The sequence below is a fragment of the Cryptomeria japonica genome, chromosome 4, assembly GCF_030272615.1.
Source record: "Cryptomeria japonica chromosome 4, Sugi_1.0, whole genome shotgun sequence".
NCBI classification, from domain to species: domain Eukaryota; kingdom Viridiplantae; phylum Streptophyta; class Pinopsida; order Cupressales; family Cupressaceae; genus Cryptomeria; species Cryptomeria japonica.
This window is the reverse complement of record NC_081408.1, coordinates 17,256,087-17,272,707: the sequence shown is the minus strand read 5'-3', so window position 1 is coordinate 17,272,707 and position 16,621 is coordinate 17,256,087. Positions and strand designations below refer to the sequence as shown.

Here is a 16,621-nt window from a genome sequence, read left to right as displayed (position 1 = left end):
ACCTTTTCTTTGCGTTTCAAACTGAATCCTTTATTATTTGCCGGTGAAGTCTTGCTTCTACAAAATTTTGGAATATGTCCAATTTTGTTACAAGAATAACAAGTCACATTATTGTTCTGAATATCTTTTTCATATCCTATGCTAGTTTGTGTTCTACATTGATTAGATAAGTGTCCATATCTTCCACAAACATAACATTTCACATTCATTCTACAATTTTCTAAATTATGACCAACTTTGTTGCATTTGGAACATTGACCGGTGGGTGAATTAATATTCTGATTGTTTCTAAATCTACATTGATTTGATTTATGACCATATTTGTTGCAATTGAACATTTGCCATTAAATTTATAAGCATTAGGTTGTCTTACTGGTTTGTTCTGATCTAGATTGTTTGTAGTACCGAAAATTTCTCCAACTTCAAATCCAAGTCCATTTGTATCTCCATTAGGTTTCTGACTTTTCAGTATGTCATCAAGTTCCTCTAAACTTTTCTTGAATTTCTCTTTGTGTTGATTTGTAGTAGCCAACTCATTTTCCAAAATTTCCTTTTGTCTCATAAGCTCAGTTTTATCATGTTGCATGTGAATGAGATCTATCTTCAACATATCATTTTCATGACTAAGTCTTAGATTTTCATTTCCAGCATCATTGAGTCTCCTAGTCAAGTCATCTTCATTTTTCTTTTTGTCTTCAATGTCTTTACAAAACCTCATAGTCATATCTTGCATTTCATTCTTCATAGTATTGTTTTCTTGTCTCAACTTGTTTGCAAGTTCTCTAAGAGTTTCTTTTTCATCATCCTCATTCTACATCTACATATGAAGTTCTTTTCTTTTGTTCTTTGCAATAACTAGGTTGTTTTGAAGTGCCAACAGGAATTCTTGAGTAGTTTTAAGTTCTTCCTCCAATCTGATGTTCTTCACTTTTTCTACATCATAATCTACAAGATCTCCTTCCAATTGTTTCCTTAAGTTCTCCATCTGTACCAGTGTCAGAATCTTCCTCAAGCTGTTAGGCTTTTGAAAATAGAGGACCAGGCTTTGATACCAATTGTTAGAATCAATGACAATCCCAAAGACACTGAGAGGGGGGGGCAAATCAGTGTCTAACCGGTTAGCAGAAGATTTAACCTTATTAAGAACTTTGCATCCCAAAACAGTGTATCGATAAATAAGAATAATAGAGACAACATAGAAAACACACCATAACACAAGATATTTAACGAGGAAACTCGGTGTGGGAAAAACTTCGGTGGGATTTGTGACCCACAATATTCACTCACTGGCCAATGAATAAATATTACTTACAATGAGGGGCCTACACATGCAGGGAGGCCAACTGCCTAAAGCTCACTGCTTAATCACAAGATAGAAGTCTCACTAACCTACAAAATGGATTATCAAAATCCAATACAATGTACTACTTAAGATCAGCATCAACTATGCTAGGTTCAATACCGGTTTAAGCTCAGTCCATTACCAAAACCTTCGATGTCAACTATATCACCTTATACAATAATATCAACTATCATGTATCCTCCTATCTCATATACTACATACAAAATGACCTATAAGATCTCATAGATATATGAGTCTTTTACAATATGCCATGTCAGCTTTTACAAAGATAATTACAATATAAAATAGTAAACAAAAGTTTATTCCATGTCGGCTTGAGTGTCGGTATCCATTATTGCCACTACCGGTGAATGTAGAAGTCTATTGCCGGTACCAGTAACTGCCAGTGGGTTGACAGATGATTTCTAGTTGGTTGCCAGTTGGTTGCCATCAATGAAAACATCAACTATTCTCATAAGAGTGTAGAATGCCAATAGGTTAAACAAAAAATACCCACAACCTGTGTGGAGTGCAAACTGAGAGGACATGTAGTAATCATTAGTTGTAAAGGTAGAGCAATCAAAGTGAGCTCATCATAAATGTTATAAGGATTGAGAAGGATCCTAAACCTCCAATTCCCAAGAAGAAAAAATAAGAGAATAAGGAAAATCATAATTTTCCAAAAGGTGACCAAATTAACAAGCATGAGCATCATTGAAGATCAAAAAATAAATTGCAAGGTGTAGAGGGTCATTCATCCCCCAAAAGTGCCTAGACTCACTAAGAACACCCATATTTGCAATGCAATACAACATAGTTGCCTTCCATATATATATGGGAAATGAAGCAGTCATCCAAGGTATTAATAATCTCCAAGTAGATTGCAATCAGTCCTTGGATGGTCTAACTAGGTTTTTGGATTCCCTTCATATAGTTAAAAATGTTTAGAGAGTCACTTGTAATACAAACTTTATTGTAACCCTTAGAAATGGCCAATTTGAACCTAACATAGGCAGCATAAGCTTCAACAAAGTGGTTTATTAGATTGCTTAAGGGAAGGGACATCTTTGAAACAAACCTAGCATTGTGATCTAGAGTCACTCCTCACAACCAACCACCTCCAGATTTCCCTTCGCTACCCCATCTATGTTGATTTTAACCCAACAAAAAGGATAAGCTTTCTAGATCATATTTTCTCTAACTTATTCAAACTTCTTGAGAAGGATAGTGATGTTGCAAGGAAAGTCCTAGTTTTGAGTTGTCTACCAATCAAAATAAAAAATAATCACCTTCTGCCCAAAATGAGATACCATAGGCAAGTCTATAAGCAAGTTCCCTTTGATGGCCTATCAAATCTTGAAAGCAATCTTAGAAGTAGGGAAAACAACATCTCCAAGAATCCTATTGTTCCTTTCCTTCTACACTCCCAAGTAATATAAGGCATTACCAAAGACAACGAAAGACACAGAGTTGGGTTCTTAGTAGGAGCCACCCATTGGGAGTAACCCCCAGAGAAGGTAGTAGGAAATACCTAGCAAAATCTCCAAAGGTTCAAAAAATGTGAACAAATCTCTTGAGCATAAGGGCATCCAAAAATAATATGAAATATTTTTTTCACATTAGCCTCACAAAAATAGAATATATTGGGGATCATAAAGTCTCTCCTATAGAGATTATTAGTGGTAAAAATTGTGTTTTGCACTAGTAGCAAAAAAAAATACTTATTTTGGGAACTAGCTATGGGTTCCAAAGTTTCGTCCAAAAAAGTGAGAGTGCACACCTTTCAATTTGGAGATCAAAAGATTTTGACATAAAAATTTGACCATCCAAGGATCCCACCTAGACCACCCTATCCTATAAAGGGGTTGAAGGGATATGAATATGGGCAAGCATCTACTACAAAATAGATAAAGCTAGATTAATTATGACCAAATTTTTCTATTCTCTATTAGAAATGTAGTTAGCAACCTAGTAGCCAAAACACTTTTGTACAAATATCCTTGAAAGGAGCAGCCCAAGGTAAATGTGAAAGAGGAGTCTCCCCAATCCACCAATATGCCCAAAATAGAATTTTCTTGCCATTTTTGAGACACCATCTGATACCATTAGAAACAAAGTCTAAAGTAATAAATTCAATTATAGAGAGATGAACTAGTTGGAATAGCCTGATCTTCCTAAAGGAAGCTCTGAAAGTGACCAAAGTTACGAAGGTACTTACTATTGATGATACAAGTCCATTCATTTATCTTTGTCAAACACCTCCACAACTGTTTAGCAAGTAAAGCATTATTGAATTCTCTATTTTTCCTTATAGCTAATCCTCTAAGCCTCTTCAGTGGCACACCTGATCCCAAGCCACTAAATGCATATGGTTCTCACTCTTTATTCCCATCCATAGGAAATTATGTTGAATCTATTGGATCTTATAGAAAAAATTAGAATACACCTTGAACAAACTCATAGCATAAATGAGGAGATTTTGAAGAGAGGCCTTAATTAGTTACAACATAGTTACAACTTACTAGCTTGACTGAAAAGGGCACCTTTCCAACCAACCAACTTAGATTGAGATTTGTCAAACAAACCATTCCAAAAGGAGTCAAGATTTGCATTTGAACATAAAGGAAAGCCCAAATAAGTAGAAGGAATCTCTACCATCGAACAACCAAACATTGCATCGATCCTTTATTTTTTATAATCAAGAGTGTTCAATAAAAAACTAGAACTCTTAGGTATACTAATTCTCTGACTTGAGGTATCTTCATAATCTATCAAGATACCCTTCAGACACCTAGCCTCCTTGATGGAAGCTTCACCCAAGATAATAGTGTCATCCACAAACTCTTGATTGGATTAAATTTGTTGGGAGGAAGGGGAGGGGCTCTTAAGGTTAGAAATCTTCATAGACTTCTTTTTAAACCTTTCCAAAGATTCAACCATGATGATAAAGAGTAAAGGGGATATGAGATCACCTTTCCTAATACCCCTTCAACTACTGAAGAACTCAAAGGGCAAACCATTAATGAGCACATAGAAAATAGGAGTAGAAATGAGTTGCCCGATCATCTAAATAGACAAGACCAAATCCAAAAGCCTTCAAGACTTTTAGGAGAAAATGCTAATTTACTCTATCATAAGCTTTAAGGAGATACAACTTTAGCAAAATACCTACCTTTTTGTTGACTAAGAGAGAATGGATATCATGAATTATGAGGATGAAATCTAAAATTTTACACCTAAGAACCAACAGTAGTACAAAATTTATCCTCTAAGGGAGTTCTACTTAGAATTCTATTCATTTCCTCCATAATTAAAATTATGGATCTCCCTAAGAAACTGCTCCTATCTTTACAAATTCAAATTATTCTCATTCATCAAAAGATTTGAGAATAATTCAATAATTGCATGCATAATATGTTCACCTTTGTCAAGATTGATCACATTATGAATAATAGATTTAATTCTATTACTAGCCCTATGTTTCAAGGTACAAAGATATGATATTTTTGTATTGCGATCACAACTTAAAGACAAAGGATCTGAGATATTTGCTTCCAAAATTCTTTCTCCTTTGATATAAAATCACAAAGATTGGATAAAATATCGATCTCCTTATCAATAAAATGAGGGAGTGTACCATTAGCTTGGATTAAATTCTAGACAACATCTAACTTGCTCATAATCTTCTTAGAGATGAAGATGTGAATAAAGTGAATTTATTCCACCTTAAAACATTTGTTTTGACTAAAGAAAGCTTCTTGGAAACCCTAAACATAGTTGAGCCATCCACATTCACCTCCCACCATTCACAAATTTTACCTTTGAGATCCAGGTATTGGGTCCACATATTCTCAAATCTAAAAGGAAAACCCTTCTTCTACCTCATAACATCATCTAAGCTTAGAGCACTAGGGAAGTGGTTTGAACCTAATCTAGTAAGAGTAGAAAGATCACAGGAGTAGGATAAAATATAATAAAGTGAGGGAACCACTAATCTAACTTAAACTAAATGAGATCCTCACAACTAAATCCATTGGACCAGGTAAAAGAGGCTTCCTGGAGATCCAAATCCATAAGTCCTTGTCAGTTAATAAAACATAGTAGGTCTAATCTACTATTCACATCAGCCTAAGAACCCTCTTTCTTTTCATCATCCCTCAAAGTAAACCCATAACCAACCATGGGTCTAACTTATAGGTTGATTTAAATGAAACCAGTAAACTCCATAACCATTTCCTTGCTACCTTAATATTAGGGGCATAAATATTAGATAGAATCCAAGAAGTCTCATCCCTCAAATGAGTAAAGTGGGTAGAATATGACTAGAGTTAGAACATATCTCCACCCCTTAATAGTCTTTAGATTTGAGAAAGTGGCAATGCTCCTAGAGGCACCGTCAACATCACATTGATGAAGCCCAATATTTAAACAAGAATGACTTAATTCTATTGAGTTTATCAAATTGTATCTTAGTCTCTTGAATAAGAAAATATTTGGTTTATGATCCCTAACCATAATGGTGAAGAGATCATGCTTATGAGGGTTATTTAACCCCCTAATACTCCAAGAGATAATTTTCATCTTACCTTCTAATGTGTTCCCTTTAGGAGCATCTTTAGAAGAGTCTTTTGGGTCCCTTCCACTATCTCCAACTTCCTCTATTTATCTCCTCTATTGGCTAGTAGGCCTAAATTTCCCTCTAACCTCTAAACCACAATCCATCAGTTGATGATTATGAGTCCTCATACCTAAGCTATTAGAAGCAGAGGAAAATTTTTTCCTTTGTCTTGATTTGACAAGAGGAAAATGAGGATCCTTCTTCTCAACAAAAGAGAACATATTCGAAAGAAATCTATCTCTATGAGTAACATCCAGATTTATACCTTCAAAAACTTCATTGCTATGATGGGAGGCACTAATAGACTTAGGGTAAATAAATCCCTTATTATGGTCTAACAAGTCTGATGCACTTGTCACTTGCTCAAGGACCAGTAACACATCAGCACCATCGATAGTCTCAGAAATCCTACCCACATTATCATCCCATAAACCATAATTGGTCACAACAAATGATTCAAAATAAACAATAATAGAACCTATGGCATCTTTAGGCTTATCAAAATAATCTCCCATAGGAGAAGCCAAAACAACCCTTGAGACTGCTATCACATGGTTATGCTTGTCTGAGATAGTCAGAGTAACTTGTCATTCTCAACATTAGTCTCATACACCAAGTTAGAACCCCTCTCCTCAAGAACAAACCTAGTAATAGAATGTGCCTTAATCCTTCCACTTTCTGAGGTTGCTTAGGGGGTTTGGAAGGGCACCTCTTAGCCCAATGACCAACCTTTTTACAATGAAATAAAGAAAACAAGATAGACTCAAACTCAATATCTTGAATCCAATCAACATGCTTGGATTTAATAGAAATCTCAAAAGGTAGGTTAATAGATTGAGCCACACTGCCATAGAGATTTGCATACACTAAACACCTCTTGGAAGTCATAATAGAATCAACTGACAAAACATTTCCAAAATTGGCTTCTATCCCCTTGAAAATATTTTAATCCCAAAATTATAGGGGTAAACTAAGAAACCTAACCTAGACTAGGGCTTCATTAGAAGAATAATCATGGAGATTGAATCTAGGATACCACTTAAGGGCCAGAGAAGAACAAGTAAGCATCCATAGACCCCCAGTCAAAGAAACAACCAAATCTTCCTCATAGGAAAAGGAAAAAGAAAAGAAACCTTTGGCCATAGCCATAGCCTTAATATGACCCTTCTTCAACTATTTTCTATGTACAAAGGCACAAATAGATTCAATATTTGGATGAGGCCCAACAAACTTAGCCACCAAAGAGAATCCCATAGTAGAAATACCTTTATCTAAAATGCAATCTGGAACAACAATATAATGAAGCCTAGAAATAGGGTTATTAGAATGACCTACAAGAGAAAAGGAACTCTTCCCCTTAAAGCATGTGACAAACAATTCTAACCACTTTGAGTTCGAGTGAGTAGGTTGAACATGCCTCACACATATCAATGACACAGATGCAAAATTTTCAAAATGAACACATACTGAAGTGATCATAATATAATATATCTTTTATTTCACATTTCAAATGTAAACACATATCATATTTCAAATATAAACCTAGAAAACATGCATATCATCGTATCAACAATTTCATATACATTTTATTTCATTTCTAAAAGAAATAATCAAATATCATATATTTGAATAACATAAAAAAAAAGTTAAATACAAAAGACAAAATTAGAATACAATACATATTATTTCAACCTCATTTACATTTGATATTTATACCACAAAACAAATTTTACCATTAAACCTTTTACTTTAAATACTAACTTTGTTTTAGCAGCAACATTAAGAAAAGCTTAAGTAATGGGGTGCACCATGATTGTAATAGTTGCATTGGATTCCTTACGCTGTCCACATGCTCTGTTTCGCTTAAAGCGGCTCTTCTGTTTCGCATAAAGACACTGAAATCTTCATAGCAATGTTAAAGAATAAATATATACTGACAATCTATTCTAAAAGGCACAGCAGTACATATATCTCCACAGCTGGAAAACAAAAAGCTAAAGAGGAGGAACAACCAATTTAATTAGTCGTCAACTATCGTTATCACTTTATATGAAGAATGTTTGATTTAAGAAAGAAGATGAACAGTTCCCTGCTGAATACATCCTCCCAGCTTAAAAAGAGAAAGCAGGAACAATCAACTAAATTATTGATTTTCTTAAAGAAGAATGTTTTATTTAAAAAAGAAGATGAACAATTCTCTTTTGAACACATCCTCCAGCTGAAAAAGAAAAAGCTAAAGAGAGTTATTGATGAAAGCAGGAACAATCAACTAAATTATTGATTTTCTTAAAGAAGAATGTTTTATTTAAAAAAGAAGATGAACAATTCTCTTTTGAACACATCCTCCGGCTGAAAAAGAAAAAGCTAAAGAGAGTTATTGATTTTCTTAACGAATGTTTGATTTAAAAAAGAAGATGAACAATTCCACAAGAAATAGAAAGGCAAACATATCTCTAAACATATCTCTAAAAAAGTTATTCTTGACTGAACTTAGAAAGGAAAAGCGAATTTCAAATTTGAACACGAAAGGAACCCCCAACCAATCAATATTTCGACAAAACAGGTAGGAATAATATACTTATAATGTTTTAAATAAGCTACTTTGAACTCATAGTATGAAATTGTCAAAATTTTCAAAAAGACAGTTCAAAATCATATTTCATATGTATGATAAATGTTCGCTTCTGAAACAATTTATAATCATTATCAAAGAGTATCGTTCTTTTTGAATAATGCTCAATAAAGCACCACTTCTACTTATTTTTTCTTAAGTTAATGCTGAGGAAACTATGAGATCTTTTCATTTAACTATTTTGTATCACCTAATATCTATCAAGACAAAGATTAGGATTCTTTAAACTTCAACTTTTCTTCTATGGGCAAATATAAGTACAGTTCCTTGCATTTTGAAATTCATTTGTTGTTATATTAAATAAGTTAATTGGTAGAATTAATCAAGAATCACTAGATCTTTTTATTAATCAAGAATCAACACACAAAAGAGGGTCCATTGGTTTATTTTCTTAGAATTATCTTGAGTTAGCTCATTTAAATTTAAATTAAAAAAATTCAAAGGTAAAAAAAAAGTGATAGGATTAGTGAACTAATTTGCCTTAATAGTTATAAGAATATTTTGCATTTCTTTAAATACAATAAATATTTTTTATATTATTTAGAATATAATTAAATAATTATTTATAAATTGTAATTACCATTTCAAAAAAAACTACAACTTTTGAAGGAATTTTTTAAAACTTCATTTAGTCACCTTATGATACAAAAAAGAGTAGCATACATTTGAGCGAAGCAATATAGAGTATTTTCTAGCAAAGTAAACTTACAGAGTTCATGCATGCCACTCATTACCTATAATTATAGAAATTAACATTGTTATAAAATTAGTGCGGATCATCACTGAATGATTTATTATCTCATAATTTCTTAGTCTTCTTTTTATTTATTTCCCCCTTGTTGTAAGTTACACAAAGTTATCTTGATTCATTCATTAGCATAACATAACCAATTCTATTGTTCTTTAGATTTCATTAATTAATTTAGTAAAATGTAACTAGAAAAAATAATAAGAATAGACAATCTAAGAGGATAAAAATTAGGAACAACAAGGGGAAAAACAAAAAACATAGAGAAATGGAAGATAGAGAAGAATAGAGGAGCACATGATAGAAAAACAACAAGAAGAGAAAAAGAAGGGAATCAAGATATATTTTGGCACAGTACTATGAAAGAAGTAAATGTGCATAAATGATTGGATTTTGTGATTTAAGAGAAATAAAATATTAGTTTTTAAAAATGTCATTATGGACTATGTATTGTTGTTCAAAAAGTACATTATTTTATCTATGTAAGCATCTAGGTATTTTGTGGGTTGTTATTTTGTGGTTAAACCCCTACAACATAGGTTTATGTTCATGTAACATATATATTTTTTCATTCTTATAGCCTATGATTAGATGCTTCTCATATCTACTAGTATAACAATATATATTTTTGTGACATAGTTTTGATTATCTATAACTCAGTCTTTTGTTCCCACAACTAAAAACTTCACCTATAGAAAATGTTTTCAAACCTCTATAGATTTAAAACTAGAAAAATACAAAAAATTTACTTCACCATAAAAGCAATTTATTTTATTGAGCTTAAAATTCAAACAAATTACATCTTTCTTCAATATCTAGAGATATTATCTTTAGCTAAACACAACTCACAATTACATTCTATGTAGAGCTTTTAAAGTAAAATACTAAAAAATATGGATATTACTATGTATTAGAATTTACCTAAAATGCTCAGAATTAATTTAGAATGTTCACCTAAAAAAATACAACTACATGTTTGACATTAGAAATTATATCTCTAGTTTCACACTTTTCATCATTATCCAACATGCTCCCCCTTGATGCTAAGTTGACTCAAAAAATTAATCTTTGCAACTCACTATGAAATTTTACTGTCATTATTGTACTTAGTCCCACTTAGTACCAATACACTTTATGAAGAAGTCAAGTACTAGTTTTCAATTTCTTGTTTTCTCTTTCATGAGATGTCAAAAGGTTTTCCCTTCTTTTCTCAAACATTCAAACCACTCACTCTTTCAAATTGCATGAGATTTTTCAATGCGTCAATTATAAAAAATAATAATCAACCACTTGACTCAAACATTGAAACCTTGTTTGACAACAATTTTTATCAATATGTGAACATTTACACTAATACAACCTTTTGAACATATTTATTACCATTTTTGAATTGGATCTATCAATCTATCCATGACTAAATTGTGTATACTCTTTTTTAGATTGTCCATTGTACTATCTATTCCAACAAGATTTGTTAGAGTGATTATTCAACCCACAAATTGCAAGAAGATGAAGATCATAATTCTTCTATTTCCTATGTCCTCTATGACTATGAACATTTCATACACTATATTACTTGAGATTGTTTTTTTGAACTTAGATAAAATGTTGCATCGATTTTATCTCTCTTAACATATAGAAGACCTTTATTTGTTGGCCTCACAATTGACTAAATGGGATTTTCAATTTATTTTGCATGCTTTCCCAAACCTTTTCTATCTTTTCTTAATATTTTTTAAACCAACATCTTTCATACCAACCTTTGTTATAAACATCACAAGATGCAAAATTTGTACTTTTAGATACACCTTGACCTTTAGCCTCACAATCTTTATTAAAAACAACTTCAAATTTAAAATCAAATGTTGATGAAAGAAACAAAAAAATTCTTTTATGTAATATAAGACTTCACAAACTAATGACTTTTATTTTAAACACTCATTTTCTTTTTTTATTTATTTTAAATTTTCTTTGAATCTTCTTTCTCCCTTTTAACTTTATTTTTATTTTTATTTTTTATTTTCCTTCTATTTTTTTTTTCTTTAGCACTCTCCAAGTTTCTTACAAGATTCTCAAGTTGAAATTTATATTCACATCTTTCTATTTCAAAATATTTTGAATATAATATTATCAATTGTGAGTTACATTTCTTAATTTCAATAATTTCTTCCTTCAAAACATTTTCTTTTCATTCTTCACTCTTTTACCTTCTTTTTCCATTGAAACAAATAAATTAATTTACCTGATAGTAAAATAAATTGATGTCTTTACAATTGAACTTCACCTCACAAACACTTCACAGTTATACAATCTGCCTTCTTCAATTATGTCTTAGGCAAGAACTCAACATCTCTATCTACAATCTTCCAATATTTATTGCTTTGGTGGCAACACCAAAAAAATTAAATATTATGCATGTTGCTTCAACCCACAATCCTTCCCTTTAACAGTGTTTGGCCTACTTAAATCAAATGATCAGATTCCATTTTCCTTTTTGGAGATGAATGGTCTCCATTTTTTAGCAGTGTCTTCTTTATTGGTTGCAACCACTCCTTCAACTAGCACCTACTTGCTACGGCTTCACAATTGATTTCTTTGGTTGATAAAAGGAAAGAAAAGAAAAAAATTTGAGAAAAACATCGACACTTTTACTTCTAATTGGCATTTCCTCTTCAGAACCTAGCAAAAAAATCCCAAAAAGAACTTTGATCTCATTTGTCCATGGTTTCTCTCAACCATGAATTTCTCTCTTCAATCTCCAACCAAACCACAATAAACCCTTGTCTAATGGCCGCAATTTTTTGACCTTTTGATATTTTAAAACTTCAACTCTCTCATGGTTCTTTCTTCTTTGGTATCATTTTGTAGATTTAAAAATCAAACAAAATATAGATTATTACTTTAACACACAAATATTATTTTTTTATTAAATGTACAATCAGATGAATTACTTCTAGCCTTAATATAGAAGACTTATCTTCTACTTAGTACAACTTAGTCTATGAGTAACTTTTAAAACAATTAAAACAAACACACAAATATAATTTTTAATTAAATTTCTAATTAGATGAATTACATCCAGACTTAAAATAAAATATACACACAATCGAATCCAGAAAAAAATACACTAGAAAAAAAAAAAAAAAAAAAATTAAAATAAAAGGCTTATCTTCTATTCAATACAACTCAGTCTATGCAAAACTCTTAAAATAACTAAAACACTAAAAATAATAGAAATTACTATCCATTAAAATGCTAAAAATTAATTCAAAATGTTGGCCTAATAAGCTCTGTTTACATATCTAAAATTATTCATCTTGTCTATTATTACATGCTTGATATCATTATCCAACAACCTCTATAAAAGTTGTGTAGTTTACAACAACATAACTAACCTTCCCTATCCATTGACCCTTGTTTGAATTGATTTCAGATGCCTACAACGAGGTGGGTGCTATCGCATTCGGTTGTTTAGCCTTGGTGAAACTCTTGGCTAGTCTATCCTTAAGTCCCAATCAGTTAGCAATGACTCAATAAACATCCTAAGACTTCAAAATATTAACCACACCTAATCTTATCAATGAACACCCTTATGATATTCCATGTGACAACTACATGTTAACAAAATTAGCTCTCATGACAACTAAACCCTCTCTCCTAAAATAATTGCTTTATCCTTTTATATTAATCGCCTCTTGAACTATTGAAAACGTAGGTAAGAAGCAATGACTCAATCATAGGCATTTCAACCCCTTTGTGAACGTGCATTCGGCTCAGACAAATTAAAGACACTAAATTGGAATGAGCTTTAAAAGATAGAATTTAGAATCTAAAATACACAATCAACAAATGTTTAGACAATTTTGTTAAACTTGCAGCCATAACTAACGAGCTATAAAAAAAAGTTGAGGAAGACTTTTTGCAATGGCCAAGAAATACAAAGATCATATCCCGAATACAACATAGGCAAATTTTTAACACTGGAAGGTTTGAAGGCGTGAAGGTTCAAAGTTTTCTGAGTGTCCGACCAAGCCTTACAAGATTACATACCGATGCCTTATCCTCTCCTCTTCATTATTTTCAATTTTTAATCCTAGCTTTTTTATTTTAAATTTCAAAGGAACATTGATTATTTAGCACTTTATGTTAAGATAAGATTTTTCAGGGATGGGCATCAAATTTCTAGACCTGTGCCTCCCATGCCTACTCCACATTTGATTCTTTTTCCATGCGTTCCATACGTGCCCATTCCATCGGCCCATCAACCTCAATTTCATGGCAGATTGACTGTTCTCCACTGTCAGTGATGGGCATCAAGATATTTGGACTTTTACCTTCCATGCCTACTCTGAGTTGTCGTTCCATGCGCTGCTCCTGTTTCATCCGTGCCTCAACCTTCAATTTTACAGCAGCCTCAGACTGATCTCCACATCCCATATGACCCAATAAAACCCACACTTGACTCAAAAATTCTCCTCCATCAGCCATGCATTCTGCATGAGATGATGTTTTATTATACACTGCCATGTATATCACCAACCGACCCCAATACTCCGCCAATAATGTCCACCTCTCTTCATCTTTCTTTTTTCTGTTCTCTTCTTCTTTCCTCTTCCATTCTTCATAACCTATTATTCTTGCTTCTTCCATATCTTCATCTCTTGTGCTTATTCTTTTTTCTTTATCTTTCTTCTCTCTTTTCTCTTCTTGGTTTCTCTTCCATTTCACATAACCTCTTTTTCTTTCTTCTTCATTTTCTTCTTTTCCTAGAAGTTCCAATGGTATGCCAATGGCTTCAGCTAGTGCATTGTTGACTTCCTTGCTTATCGGTTCCATATAATGATATTGAGACCGTTTGCCAGAAGGTCTCAAAAGGCTCTCATGCATCTCCACAATGCGCTCCACGTGTTGCATGTATACAATCCTCGCCTTTTCCGGGTGGAGGGGCAAAAGATTGGGGCGTGACAGAAGCAGATATGAACAGTACCTCGACAGTACTCTACTCAAACGTACATTCTCGTCCTCAATCTGTTCAAGCAATGCTCTCTTCATATCTAGCATCGTCGTAGTCACATGCAACCTGAGAATGACCTCCTCGAGATTGTAGCTGCCCTCCTTAAAGATTCCGAACTCATCCTCTTCAAACATGTAAATATTCCTTCTGCATTTTTCGATATCATTCTGGAGAGAGATTTTCTGTTTTAGGATATCAAAAATGAAGTCTTTGAGCTCGTCTTGGACAGACACTTTGTGGATGTGCCTTACTTTGATGTACACGCTTACAATATGTCTGTTGAACTTTGGGAAGAATCCAGCCATCTTCCACACGAATCGAGACTTACCAAGGCAAGTCCCTATCAAGCAGTGTTGTCGAATTTCAAACGTATCTCGTCTAACCACATTTTGAACCTTGCCCAGCACAAGCTCAGCAATCTCTAGCACCTTCAACATGCAGATTTTGCACCAGTTAAGAGTGCTCTGCGAGAGGGGATGTTTAAATGCCTCAACATGAGCACAAACTAAGCGGACCATTGTCCAATCTGATATCATAATTCGAAAGAACTGAAATACCTCTGCCACAAGCGCCACTGAAATCACAACGTATGTCACCGTCCGCTGTGCTTCTCTGTGCTGCTTCTCTCTCCATATCAGAAACACTGAGGCGCCCATGAGAATGCAGTTGACAAGGCGTAATACTGTCAGAAAACTACTGAATGTTACTTCTTTCCACTTGGAGAAGAGCTCATCATACATGAACTTCAATTCCAGTTCTACAATTCTGAATGCTTCCTTTCCACTAAACTTAAGCCAAAAAGCTCTTGTCTCTGGCACACCCACTTCATCGAAATCCAGACTTGCAAACCTCCGCTTATACATTTTGAACAACGCATAGGCAAGGCAGAGATTGTAGTTCCTCTCTTTAATCTTAGCGCTCTTGATATCCTCAATGGTTATTATCCTTCTTCCTTCCTCATGTGAAGACGCCTCGATGGACACCTCTGCCTTTTTTGTCCCTTCTTCTACTGAAGACGTCTCCAGGGATCCCTCTGTCTGTTTTACCCCTCCTCCGAGTGAAGACGAATTCTTTTCATTTGCTCTGGCTCTCTGTAGTTGCCCCTCTCCCATAACAATATACCTACAACTTTCAACGACATTTCCATTCTTCATATATTTGGAAATTGGCAGACATGACCTAAAAATTTGAGGAAAGCTAGAAAACCACAAAGCGAGGGGTTTTTCTCCATACTTAATGGCCCCCGCAACCAGAAGAAGGATAGCTGAAGCCAATGCATGGCCTTTCAATGCTGATGAATACATAACATACACTGCTGCTGCAACTTGATAAACCATAATGAATGCATGTCTCAACCATAGCTCATTATCGGCCATGGAATAGGCAGTTATGGCATCCGGGGCTCCCAAATGCAGCAGTAACAATGGAGCCCATATTCCATATATCCCACTCCTGGCACTGTGCATCATGGATCCAAGTGCGCATATGGACACAGCATCCGCAGAAATGTAAGCTCCCCACAGCACAAATCGAAAAATTGCATTTGAACTATGATATCTGCGCGGACCAAGAACAATCAAAACAAGCTGCAGCATCACGCTAATGAGTAGTAGAATCCTTACCAACCATTCCATTGAAATCCACTGTGCATAATCTTGCAAGACACTCGACAGAGAATAAAATCCTGCGCCAATGGCCTCTCAAACAAGAATAGACAAGATAACTCAAAGGAGAAAACAAAGCAAGCACAGTCTCACTGTCATGGTAACCTGAACCTTTATAGATGTCATTTCGATTTTATTAAAATTTGGAATCTCATAAACTTCATAGCAATGTTAACAATAATGATAAGCTGACAATCTGTTTTAAAACGGCAGCAGGGAATACATATCACAGATGGAAACGAAAAAGCCAAAGAGAAGGAATGAACCAAGTTAATTTTTCATCCATATAGCCAAGCAAGGTATCAACTTTGATGATCACTTTATCTAGAAATGGTTTGATTTAAATTTTAATTTGTACTTCTATAGTCTTTACGGAAAAGAAGATGAACAGTTCAAGAAGAACTTAAAAAAGTTTCAGAGACTTTCGATTGAAGGCAAGCATATATGAGAAAAATTAATTTTTCATCCATATAGCCAAGCAAGGTATCAACTTTCATGATCACTTTATCTAGAAATTGTTTGATTTAAATTTTTATTTGTACTTCTATAGTCTTTACGGAAAAGAAGATGAACAGTTCGAGAAGAACTTAAAAAAGTTTCAGA

General features: G+C 33.6%; 1 protein-coding gene across 1 annotated transcript; it reads right to left on the bottom strand.

The window, feature by feature from the left end:
* Positions 1–13,543: 13,543 nt before the first annotated feature.
* LOC131874854 (uncharacterized) lies at positions 13,544–15,949 on the bottom strand. The gene has a single exon (XM_059218779.1). It carries the CDS (start codon positions 15,947–15,949, stop codon positions 13,544–13,546), a length of 2,406 nt encoding a protein of 801 aa, XP_059074762.1.
* Positions 15,950–16,621: the final 672 nt, after the last annotated feature.

What these genes read in the sequence shown, in the direction of transcription:
- LOC131874854 (XM_059218779.1), bottom strand. Translation starts at nt 15,949, where the DNA reads ATGCTGCAGCTTGTTTTGATTGTTCTTGGTCCGCGCAGATATCATAGT.